The sequence below is a fragment of the Ptiloglossa arizonensis genome, chromosome 3 (genome assembly GCF_051014685.1).
Source record: "Ptiloglossa arizonensis isolate GNS036 chromosome 3, iyPtiAriz1_principal, whole genome shotgun sequence".
NCBI lineage: Eukaryota > Metazoa > Arthropoda > Insecta > Hymenoptera > Colletidae > Ptiloglossa > Ptiloglossa arizonensis.
In genome coordinates this window covers 22,353,044-22,366,085 of record NC_135050.1, presented here as the reverse complement: position 1 = coordinate 22,366,085, position 13,042 = coordinate 22,353,044, and the positions used below count along the sequence as shown (strand labels likewise).

Sequence of the window (13,042 nt, the reverse complement as noted above, 5' to 3'; positions counted from 1 at the left end):
AAAGTATCGAATATCCGAAGATAGAAAATTCTTCTGATCGAATTTACTCGATTGATATTTAAAGGCGCGCAAATTTGTTGCAATCATCACACTTAAAGAGAACTTTTTATGAATTATTACTTTAAAGAATGACAATTGTAGATAAAAACACAATAGATAGTTGAGAAAGCAGTCAAAAGTCGGTCGGATTGTTCATTGACCTACGTCTGGGGTCATTGCCATGGATGGAGAAAGTTCATGGATAACCTGTTCTTCGAGAATACATAGTACGTATTTTTTCTCGAAAAATCTTTGTACAACTGCGTCAGAATAGTTGTGATTGCTTCCTCGAAATCGAGAATTTAGAACAAATGAATACGATAATTAATCGTAAGAATGTAATTATGAGTGCTCGATCCTCTTTAAGGCAACGAAATGATAAAATACTTCGATCTATTCTTTATACCGAAAATATGTAATTTGATTCGAAAGGAAGTTAATTTCGATCAGTAAATCAAATGCAATTTATCTTACCGATTGAGTCAATAACGACAAAAAATGAATTTACTCGTGACTGAAAGCGAAGAGGTTAACGCCTGACAACGTAAACAAACCGGGCAAGTCGTACATAGGTTAGCAATTATGTACTTGTGCTTGTTTTTTTCCTGAATCGGATATTGTAATACGTCGTTTCGTTTTACGTGTACACATTCACCAGTGATACGATACACCGTGAAATCAAATTGCATAACGGGTGACACTTCCGTAAAGGTAGCTGTTACGAAATCTTTCTAGGTCTCCCGAGCCTAGACCTCTTAAATAACTCGTCTACTGTTATTAAGATAAACTAGAGTCGCGTTCCAATAGACGGTCAACTATGCATTTAATCGCGGACGATTAAATTCTTGCACCTGACGATAGTCTCGGACAACAGATAAAAATTTGCATTATATATACAATTGTCGATTCGAAATATGGTAGTAGAGATAGTAGCGTCGGTGAATCGCTTGCATGAAAAATAATGCAACGCTTCAACGAAAACGCTTTTGAAGCCGATAATATTCACATTTTGATGTATATCGGATGTCTCGGCATAGAGGTCGCACAAATCAACTAAACGGTAAGAGATGGAAAGAAATGCGATATCATTTTTCTTCGCGGTGTTTTATGTAATAAATATTGATTCTGATCAAAGGTGGTGCTCCAATCGCAATAATCGATGCTAAACGCATATTTTTTTCTCTCTCGTATTTCATTGCTATTACTTCGATTACCTTTACGATCGATTTAAATTCGCGAGACGTAAATCCAACGAATTTTCTGTTACAGAGGCGAGACGGAATCGACGCAAGCGTGAATTCTTTCGACTCGATATCGACGGTTCGTCGAATGTTCCTCGATCGTTCGGTGTACGCTGTTTGCCCCAAGTGGCGGCGTTCAGTAATGATATCACGTACTTTTCGCAAATTAATAGGTTAATAGGTACATCCGAGTTTTATTGTTGCTGCCTGTCGCGACGATTCCTGCACGATACGACGACGATGCCACGAAGCAGAAGTTCAGCGCGTGTACGCCAGAGATACCAGAGAGTCATTAGCCTAATTGCAATTGAGCTGTCGTGTTACGGAGTGTCGTCGTGTGACGTGAAAAAGGAAGAAAAAGAAGAAAAGAAAGAAACGAGGAAATCAGAGAGCGTGCGGCGTGTGTGGGGAGAAGGGATAAAGTCAATCTGTAAATTCGCGTAATCAGACGCGTAGACGAGTTTAGAGGCGTCTCTTTAAGGGGGAACGGGCACGCAAACTGTCTGCGTTATTCTGCATAAACGTTCGTATATGCTCGACGATGAACGGTCACTGACCAAGCGAACGTTGGATGGCGCTTCCGTTCACGAATGACGTTTCGTCGATTTTTCCGTGGGAATTCGTTGATTTTATTCTTCTATCTCGATTAAGATCCGTCTACTGGTTTCGATGTGACTAAAATCGCTCACGGTACTAACAGCGAACGATAAGTTCGGGGGGAGTCTATCAAATGGAATTGGGTACTCTTCTATGGACCCTCGCACGAACAACGACCAAGTCTATATTTCATTTTAGCGCGTTCCAAATTTTAAGTGCGTTTTTTCTCTGGTCTTTGGGGCATAGTGGATCAAGAAATGTTTCACTTTTGTAATACACCGATACGTACGGTGGGATAATTTTCAACTCACCGTGAAAAATGAAAATAACTCCGTACAAGTTTCCATGGTAAGACTATTAATATTTCATCTCATAAGTAAATACATATCTGATCAATCTACTTTTTCGTTTCAGTTATTTTCTATCGTTTCACGCGTCCGGCAACTCGAAGAATCGTACGTTTACAAGAGGCATCGTGCATTCGGTGGGGCGGTCCGATGTTGTTCAATTGGGTCCAAGAAGACCCGGACCGTAGTCACGCGAGGGTTGCAACACTGACTGAAAAATACCAGCGCGGACAATCTTTCGTCCGACGGATATCGATGTACACCGAGCTGCCGTAGCTCGATTTCATCGCGGTCCTCGTGGCCGTGACTTTTTGGACGTTGCTATTCGGCCTTTCGGTAAATCGATAGATAGACGTCGTTTCCAACGAGTACGAGTAACACGTGGGAGGTGATCGCATCAAGGACGTACCTGCGATAGGTTTGCACCGACGTTGACGAGTTGCTAGAGAAGAAAAAAAAACCGAAAGGCTGCCAACAAGTTCGTTAATCGCGCCTAGGTTGCGTCACGAGAAACAAAGTCCGCGAAAGTTGGCGAAAGGTTTGAAAGAATCTTTTTAAAAGTTACATACAAGTTCTTAGCACACATCCCGTGTCATTCGTTGAGTTTTGTAATCCCTTTAGCGTGTGAATTTTATTCGATTCTTCGAAAATGACAAAAAAGGAAATACTTCTTCTCGGTTATTCGGTACGTCCACGAATTGATTAATAACTCGAACAATAAGTAGACGTACTTATCGAAAGTTACCGGATACGTCTATGAGATAATATCGTTTGTTAATTCTGCACAATTTCTCGAGGACATGTTTTATCAAGGTCCCGGTTGGGTTACATTATGTAACGGGGGGAGGGGCAAAGTTAATCTCAATTTCAGGAGTGGGTAGATAGATCGTTAGAGGTGAAAGATAGCGTTCAGCTGAAAACAGGACACCTTTGTATGGAATAAAACGCAATAGGAAGAAGAGTCGCTTACGGAGGTAAGATTGCCCTGATCCTAGGCTCAGGTTCTGTCAGTTATCCGGGGAGTACTCGGTTTCAAGAGCGTGGTCTGAGATTGTGAATAACAATTCTTACGTATTCCTGGCGGAATAAAATGCAACAGAAGCGTTATCTGCAAAACTAAAACTGCCCTAGCGTCAGGCTCAGGTTCTGTCAGTTATCTGGGTAGTATTTCGTACCAAGAGCTACGTCCAAGATTGCGAATAACAATTCTTACGTATCTCCACAGTGTCAAAATACAACAGAAAGAAGAGTCATTTGTTAAAGTAAAATAAACCTGCCCTAAACTCCAGGCTCGAGTTCTGTCACTTATGCGGGGAACAGTCTGTTCCAATTGCGACTAAGAGTTCGCATGTTTCGATTTTCCCCATACTTCCCGGGCACCCTGTACGAGCTCCCTACAGTGGAAACGACGTAAACCGACGACCGCGAGGAAATAAAGTCCCGTGCACTGGTTCCTCGCACGGGACGACACTGCGAGAGACAAAAATCCGCTACCTACCCCGTTTTCGAGCAAACCGAATGAACATCGGGGTCTCTCGAAAGCGGGAATCACCGTCGTCGCGATCACCGAACGCAGAGTTGCGCACGGACGGCTCATCATCCGGGAAACACTCACTGGCGATTTGCAGGCCCAACATCAGCATGAATCCGACGATTATGGCGGTTAACTGTAAGAGTCCACTTTTCTCGTTAGCTCTCTCGCGAGCCAGAACCTCGAAGAAGACCACGTAGAGCAACGTCCCGGCCGCCATTCCTTGAAGTATGGTGGGTGTCGGTCCCAGATTCTCGCTGTCGTTCTTGAAGTGACCCAGGGCAAGACCGACCGCGATACCGATCGGCGTCACCATCGAGAATATCGTCAGGTAACCGAGCGTGGTTCTGGTCGAGGCACCAGCCACGTAGAGCTCCATACCGACGCAAAACGAGATCACCAGTTTATGGGTGGCTATGGCCGCCGCCAGGTATACCACCGAACCTATGGAGGGTTCCAGACCTACCGCGAGACCTTCGAAGATCGCGTGAAACGACAACGCCAGAACGGTCAACAGTCCTTGAACGGACGTGTTCTTGGTTATCACGGCGTGTTTGTGCTCACGGTGTTTCGTTTTAGGGTAGTTGCTCGAGTCCGCATCGTCTGGACGCCGCTCGGACGAGGACAGCCCCGTGGGCGAGGACAGGACGAAGATCGCCGGAAGCGTCTTCTCCTGTTTACCGTCTCGTAGGTCCTCCAGATGATGGGTGGACCGTTTGCTCGACTCGTTTTCGTCCTGCGACTCGTCGTTGTCCTCCCTGTACGTGGACCTGGTAGTGGTGGACACCGTTGTGGTCGAACCGGTCGACGTGGCCGCTGATGCACCCGCCTGGCTGTTGCATCTGCGCACCGACACCGTTCTGTAGAGCAACGCCTCGGAGGACTCCGGTTTACCGGTGAGCGCCGCGTGCACCGCCTCCTCGACCAGGTAGACCAGGAAGAACCCACCGCAGAACAACAACTCGGATAGACTGAGCGTGCCCAGCGTGGGCAACTGACCGTTTGTCTGGTGTCTCTCGACACTGGTGCGCACCTCGGGCGCCAGGTGCAGGAACGTGGTGAACAGGAGGACACCGCCGCCGAAGCACAACAGCAACGACGTTTGGAGACCCTAGGGATCACACGTTATCCTCTTTTTTCTTCTCCAAGAATTTTCTGTTTTTTTTTTTTGACGTCTTCGTCGAGAAGCTACGAAATACCGTTTCACGGAACATTGTTAACCCAGCTCGCAGATCAGACCTTGGTCTTTTTTCTCGAGTACAGCGACGCGTCCGAAACGTTGCATTATTATTTTCTCGATCGTATTCGTTTGCATGTTTTAACGTAAATGTATTTCGAGCGACAACGACCCATCGAGAAGACCGATTCGAACTCTGCGTCGTTCAGTACAGGTGGGTGGCGATTGTTACGACTTTAAGGATCGTTATGGAGTTGGATTTATGGGATTGTGGTCGACGGTTACGATCCGAGACCAGTGGTGGTCGTACGGTGCGATTGAAAATTTTATACGATTCCTTCGATTCGTTATCGCGTTCAACAATTTCGGAAGAATTGTTCCTGCGACGGTGTAAGATAATTGTGAGAAACTGATGTTCCCATTGTTTGTTAATCGAACGCAAAGAGACGAGACCGTGCGAAACGATGGACATATTAATTTGTTACGATTATCGAACCAGATTGTATCGCATTGCAACTTTGTGCAGCGGAATATAATCTGGTTGCATCATTGGCGTTCCAAATGTAAAAAGTTAAAGAAGGAAACAAGGTAATGGAAAAATAGATGTTCCGCTGTTCAGTTTCTCACCCTAATGGTCGTGACCCGTGTAAAGTCGTATAATTAGTTTCAGTCCATTGAAAATATCGATTTGCAAATTTTTTTCTCCGTTTGTGGATGCTGTAATTTTTTCCGTGAGTGTAGAAAGTAAACAGCTGCAACCAAGATGTCTAACCGCGGAAGATCCTAGTTACCGACTGAATTCATCTCGCATGTACCAAGCAGTTGCATCGCATTAACAAAGTGGAGAAAAAAATTTGAATACCTTTACTAAATATTCTCAACCGACCGAGACGTATAATACTTCGTACAGGGTGATTCACGCCATTGTAATGGCCGATACGACCACGACCTTGGTTTCTTCTCGAGTACAGTAACGCGTCGGAAACATTGCATTATTATTTTCTCGATCGTATCGTTCGTATGATTTAACGTAAATCAATTTTTTCGTTTACCGAGACGTACAAGTATTAATCCAATGTTGCACAATGCGACAAATCAGGAACCAAATATATAAAGGTCCGCGTAACGTTCGCGGAGGATATTTCACGCAACCTTGTAGGTTCGACCTTGTTCAGTATGGGCACTAATTCACGGACGTGCAAGTTATCGGGAAATAATTTCTTTGTTTAACGAAGTCAAAGTTACGAAATAAAAATCCGTAAAAGTACCACGGTAAAGACGATCGATTTACGTTGAAACGTACACGTGGTGCAATTCGAAGAAAATGGTGCAACTGCGCGTTGCAGGCGTGTCGTTACGCTTATAGTAAAATGCAGAAGACCGGAAACCAGGTCACAAGAAAATTGAGCTTATTCCAGAGTTCAATTTTATTTTCGACTATTTTCTCCTAGCTTCGACGAGAAAATAGCTTCGAGCCGTCGTAACCGCGTGAGTCACCCTGTATGTTATAATAGTCTTGTACAGTACAAATTGCAACAATGCGATGTTTCCCGCTAATCGCGACCTGCCTGTACATTTGCTGGGTTAACGATGCAGAAAAGTACACCGTGCATTCGTCAGAGCATATTTAACCCTCAACTGATAGGTTCGAATACAAGTTGACAACGAGCGATACGTTACGTGTAATTCGCTTTATGAAATTTAACAAAAGTAACACTAGATTAGTGCTCTACGACACTGTTGGTCGCTTTCGCGTGTTTATTTAACCTTTACACCGCGGACGCGGGTCTCCGGGAAGTTGTTACCAAAGCAATGCAACAAACACGGATACAAGGAGATAACAAAAATTGGTCATCGGTAAAATTATCGTGGCACTGTGTACAGTTTAAAATACCAATGCTTCGATTTTGTTTCGTATTTTTCTTATCAATTTTTCTACTCCGATCGACCCGATCTGTATGTTTTCAAAATTGAAACTAAATAATTTATCGGTAATTGCTCGCGCTGAATTTATACTTAATCCAATAATTGGTAAATTTTGTATAAAGAATGAAATAGTCAACGATACGGATAAACTGCAGTAATTTATATACCATGTGAACGTTCTGTGAGATATTTAAAATAATTTCCTCGGAATAATTTCAAATTGGTGCTCTTTTCAACTGCTACAAAATAGAGAGAAACAGTTTTCTATTTCGGTCGCACGATTCGGACTGAAACGCAGTCTAGACGTTAAATACTTGCATTTTAATTCTATCTATGTAAAATTACATTTTGTTACTTTCCGTGTAAACTAAAAAATATATTAGATACACTATCTATGTAAAGTAACAAGTACGTTCTTTTCCGTGCAAAATTACTATACTACGTTCCGCGTAAAACAACAACGTCCAATAGCGCGTGCAAGATATTCCCCTGGCCAATATTCTCATATCAACGAATATATATATATACATACATTATTAGTTTCGTCTAGCATTATCAAACAATAAACAGCGCGTGTATTTCGAAGCGTGAAAGCTCGTTGTTCGTAAACTCCCCGATAATAAAACGGACCGTGTCACGGACCGCGCTTGGTCGTTTAAACGGTTCAATTGTTTACTCGGTGATTACTTTCGTCGTGTTTTTCGTTCGCATTGCTCGCGCAACAACCGGAATTCGAACAATGTCGATGCGTTCGACATCGAAAGAGAAAACGGTATCGTTCTCGTACGTACGTACGTACCAGTTGAACATTAATCGTTCGAACTGTTTCAGGATATTTATTTAACCGGATAATCGTTTCTCGTATGGGTAACGTACTTGGGAATCGTTCGAGGAGAACGCGTTCGAGACCGAGGCCGACGTGCACGTGCTGGAATTGCTGGAAATCCCACGGTGTCGTTTTTGACGATAACTGCTCCTGTAACGTCCGACGATCAACGGCAACATACCCAGGATCAAAGATCCGAATCCCAGACCGAGCATCGCACCGATCTTCGCCACGAGCAACACAGTGGACATCGTGGTCTCCTCCATTTCGATTTGCGGGAGAAGATATCACGATACGAGGGTCTCGTCGCCAAGAACGAGCCTGTTCCTGATTTCTCTTTACTCGTTCACGTCCCTTCGAATTCGAGGATCCCTCAACGACGAGGCACGGTGGACATGATTCCGAACCCGATCGCCGGACCGGCCCGTAGCACGAAACACGTTCAACTCGTTTCGTTGATTCCTTCGATTAACGCATGAGCGCGTCCTTTGCCACCGACGTGTCCGTCAATTGTCATCGTCGACCTTCAAACTCCGGTCAGGCATTCGCATTAACTCGCAGGTGTTTCACGCCCCGCTTTCTTGTTTGTTCAGCCGGCTAAACGACGCGACCACTTTTTCACTTAACGCACGCTGCCCGGTACGCCGAACGACCGTGTATTTCGAAATGGAAAAGACACTTAAGGCACCTTTCTCGTCACCGGGACGACTCATTAACGTCCAATGGGTTCGACCGCGCGGATAATCGAATCGGTGATTCAATTCGCTGCGCGCTTCGTCGCGGTGGTGTCCGCGCTCGAGGAATCCGTAAAGAGGAACCACATGGTGCTCGTTTATCCTGGAGATGCACCGCGATGGGGAGAAAAAGAAAAAAAAAGAAGGAAGAGAACGATAATTGTACGCGAGTGATCGCCCCGAGAAGGTGATCTACAGATCCGTACGGTGGTCGGGTCGTTCGGTCGGCTCGATCGAGCGGTCGAGATTTAAAAATCGACGCACCTCTTCCGTCGTGGCGAGCTTATCGTTCGATGACATCGTCAGATGCGTTTCCGCGAGCCATGCGAACGCGCGTGTCCTGAATCCAGCCGAGCGGAGAACCCACCGGCACACACGTGCCTGAAAACGTTTCGCTTTTCCTTTTGGGAAAGTGGAAACGGTGAACGGATGGTAACGAAACGTTACGAAACGCTCCGACCGGGCCGATGATGAGTTTCGTGGACGATCTCGACACGATTTCGCATCGAGGTGTCGCCAACGGGCATCCAGAAGCGACCGGAAGGAACTATCGCACGATCGTTGCGAAACGAGTCGGTTTCAACGACAACGATCCTACCGTTGTCCTCGTCGCGATGTTCTCGATCGGTCTCCTCTCTCGTGGAATCGTCGAGAAGATTCCAAGGAATTGATACGCCTTTTGGAGAAGGGTTGACACCCCTTGGACTCGAGAGGAGATCCTCGATCGTTGCTTAATTCGGTCTTCTGTTTTCGTTTCGGGAGAACTTCGCGGTTTGGAATTCAAATTGGACTTGAAATATTACGTTCTCGTGGAGTGGGAACCCACGTGTGCGAGGTGTACAAAAATGTTCCATTCCAGATGAATTTTACCACTCGTTGGATTCTCTCGGTTTCCGGTAGCGAAGAAGCCTCGAGCGCGAAGGGTTGAGAACGGACTTGGACACGCTACAGTAGCGAACTGGCTCGACATCGATCGGTGATAATCCTCGTGGATCGTATACGCGACAAAAAATTCCGAAAGTGGACGCGAGGGAACGGTTCGAGAAACTCGGGGAAACTGCGTTCGTTCCCGGTGTTACGAAATCGCTCGAACAATAACGATCCTCCTCGGGATAGCGTGCGCACACAACGATGGTTCCGATTGGCGGTCTCTCTTCTGAAATTTGAAACTTGGACTCTCCAAGGGAATTCGTCGTTCGTCGCGAGATCACCCTGTTCGATCGCGAACGATCACTTGCGACGGTGTACAAGTTCACGCGTGATTTCTTCCAGAGTAATTTTAGAGAAGTTTCGAAGGGAAGTTTCGAACGCTGGAAATGATCGGAAGGAACCAGTGTCGTTTGTTGAGAAACTCTGTCCGATGAACAATCGTTCTTCGCGATGGAGCTCGTTTCCTGCAACGATTTGTATCGGGTTCCCTCGCGAAGAATTCCAAACAACTTTGGAAAATACACGTTAGAAGGACTCGGAAGAATTCGAGTGTTCCACGCTTTGGAGAACGTATTCGTTCAATGAACAATTGGTTCCTCGCGACAGAGCACACTTGCTCAAAATCCGTATCGATTTCTCTTTAAAAGAATTCCAATATCATACGAAGATACGCGTCGAAAGACCGAGAGGAATTGGAGTTGTCCCGCGTGTTAGAAAAATTACTCTGTTCGACGAACAACGGTTCCTAGCGACAGAGCACACTTCCCCCAACGATCTGTATCGATTTCTCTTCGAAAGAGATTAGTCTGTTCGACGAACGACAGTTCCTCGCTATGGTGCACACTTTTCACAACGATCCGTATTGATTTCTCGTTGAAAGAATTCCAATATCTTTCGAAGATACGCGTTAAAAGACTCGGAGGATGTTCGGCTGGCTGTACGCGTTAGAACCGAGTAGAATCGGACGACACAGATTCTTTTGGCAGCGAACCGTACCTCCCGCGACTGTGTCTCGATCGGTTTCTCTTTCCTCGAAGCGGAAAGAGAATTCGATAAACACTGAAAACTCGACTCGAGCGGAGAGGAGCGATAGTCGTTCCACGCGGTACGACGGTGAATCGGACACTCCGGGGCTGGTCGGGGACTCGACTCGATCCCCTCGCGTCTTACATAGTCCAAGCCGAATCGTTTCCTGCTCTCTTCCCCTTCCACGGTCTCTCGTGCTTCCCTACCTACTGTGTAGGAGAGAACGATCTCTCCTCCTTCCACCGCGAGTGACGCGGCCCACGCTGGTGTGCGCTGCACGCAGACCACCGCGAACCGTTCCCAGGTACACACGCGAGCAGCCGTCGCTCCGTTTGGCGACACGTTGGATACGATTCGCGAATTACACACCGACGACGCCCAGACGCGACCGAATGAATGATTCCCGCGCAGTAGCTCCGTGGACGGACACTTCGGCAGGTGTCGATTGATTTTCTACGTCGATTGAACGGACGCAGCGTGACTGCACTGGCGAGTCTCGAACGATCGGGGAAAGAGCGACGACCGAACGTGCTAATAAACCCTTAGCCGCGGTATATTCGCGCGGAAATAAATTTCGTACGATTTTAATCGTGCATTTAGCATCCTGGAACAAACGACGTTCTTTATTGGATTTGATTTCTTTTTTATTTTCATATCGGGGAATAAATCGATCTTACCTTATTTCGTAGAATTTTCACTGTTATTTGTACATTCACTCTCTCGATTATAAATATTTCTATAATTGATTTTTTTCAATGTTTGCACCAGAAAATAAATCGAGTTTGCTATTTCGTAGGATTCTATAGGGTTGTTCGGAGAGTCATTTGGTGAAAATGAAACACGATTTTTTCAGAGTGTGTAAACAGTTTGTTAAATTATATATTCTCCATTTTGGAAAACGAAATGACTTTTCGAACAACCGAATAACTGTACGTCTACAGTCTCAGTCCGATTACCAGCGTGGAATTTGTTTAGGTTTGTAATTGTGAACAATGAGTTATCTTCAATCGGTGAATTACTCGAGAAATATAAGGCGTGCGTCGCACGGTAGGTTCCACAATGAATTAATTGAAAAAAAAAGACGCGCCATACGGCACGTCCCGTGAACACTTACTCGAGAAAAATAAGGAGCGCGCCGTATAGTGCGTTCTGCAGGGAGTTGCTCGAAAAAATAAGGCGCGCACCATACTGTGCGTGTCGCGGTACTCTATGATCCTACAATCGCACTATTATGGCGCTCTCCGCAGTTAAGTTCGATCGAACATCATTGTGTTCGTTCGTTTTTCACCCGTTGGTCAGAGATTGGCGAAATTTTTATCCGAATAGAAATTTGAAATAACGAGTAAGAAATGAACAACTTTAAGCACGTTGTTTGCTCGATGAAATTTACAATCCGAATCGACTTATATTTCACGTCGAATGAATCAAAGCTCGTTCGAGTAGTTATCGATCGAATGAACGTTACGAATTGTGATTAATTGTAGAGAATTTTTATTCATTGTCTGTTATTAAAAAAAAATTCTACTCATTTTGGTCCACGATCGGGAGTTTCGACTTGGAAATCGGTCGAGTGGACAATAAAATATCTGTTCGTAAATTTTGCTAACGAGTCAAACCCATGGTGCAACGATTTACAGTTTTACGAGAGAGGGCAGAACGTTCGTGGCTGTGAAAATCTTATCGTCTCTCTGGACGCGGCGTTGGGTCTACGTTCACAGGCGCGGACTGGGAAAGCGTTAACCTTTTGGTCTTCGTAATTTTTCGTACGTTGCGTTCCAACAGCGTCAAATTACACCTTTGAGTAACTCACGTTCTCACGTCGAGCATCGAGGGCTTACGGATCACGGTCGAAGAAATTAAAGATTCTTGCGTCATTTTATCTCCTTTCTGTGTTTTTATAAATTAATTCCCAGGAATGCAGTTCTCTAATGGAACCCTAGCGAGTAAGTTGTATAGCTTCGATTAGACGTTCAGTCGGTTCTTGAACGTTGTAAACGTAATCGGACCTATTGATCGATTCGGTGGAAGATACAGAGACATGGTACACTCCAGACTCGTAAGTATCGCGAAAGACGAAAGACGTGACAACCGGAATCAGGAGACGTTTGTAATATTCGAAGAAGGGAACAGAGAGTTTCAAATTTCTTTTTACAACCGAAGTATTGTGTTTTCTCCAGTCGTTTCGAATACACCGCTAATATCGAGCGTGGAAATTAGTTTCAACTCGGACAAGTTTTCTAAAGAAGCTTGGAAAAGCAGCGATTCGAACGATCGATCAACGATGCAGAATTTCTGGGGCATTTTGCATCCCGAGATCGAATCACTTTCAGTTCGTTTCTATGTACGAGTAAACCCGAGTCGACCATGAATTAGCTATGCCTGCTTATAAATGGATGAATCTGATTTCACGGTGAAAGGCACTCCGGCGATGGTAAACGCGTTGTCGAATCATTGGCGCGGAAAAAGCAGAGATTTCGTTATAGAAGTTCACCTTCCTAGCTACAAACACGTGTACACGTATTACGTTGCACGTTCTCCCGAAGTTCTAGATTTCTGCCCCGTAACGAGACGGTGGACGATCGAACGAAAATGAACCGATATCAACGATTCGATCGTCGATCATCGATCGCGTGACAAACGTCACGAGTTACTTTGTCGCGGCAAACAT

General features: G+C 45.2%; 1 protein-coding gene across 2 annotated transcripts in view; it reads right to left on the bottom strand.

Moving 5' to 3' along the window:
• LOC143144584 (zinc transporter ZIP1-like) overlaps nucleotides 1–13,042 on the bottom strand; it is a 29,099-nt gene that overhangs the window by 1,838 nt on the left and 14,219 nt on the right. The window contains exons 1-2 of one of the 2 annotated variants that reach the window (XM_076307156.1): nucleotides 7,735–11,353; nucleotides 3,840–4,866 (exon numbers count right to left, since the gene is read on the bottom strand). The exons of the other annotated variant lie outside the window; for it this stretch is intronic. Coding sequence (XP_076163271.1) covers nucleotides 3,840–4,866; nucleotides 7,735–7,950 — 1,243 coding nt within the window. The 5' untranslated portion in view covers nucleotides 7,951–11,353. Of the gene's footprint in view, nucleotides 1–3,839; nucleotides 4,867–7,734; nucleotides 11,354–13,042 lie in introns of those variants that run through there. 2 annotated transcript variants of the gene reach the window in all.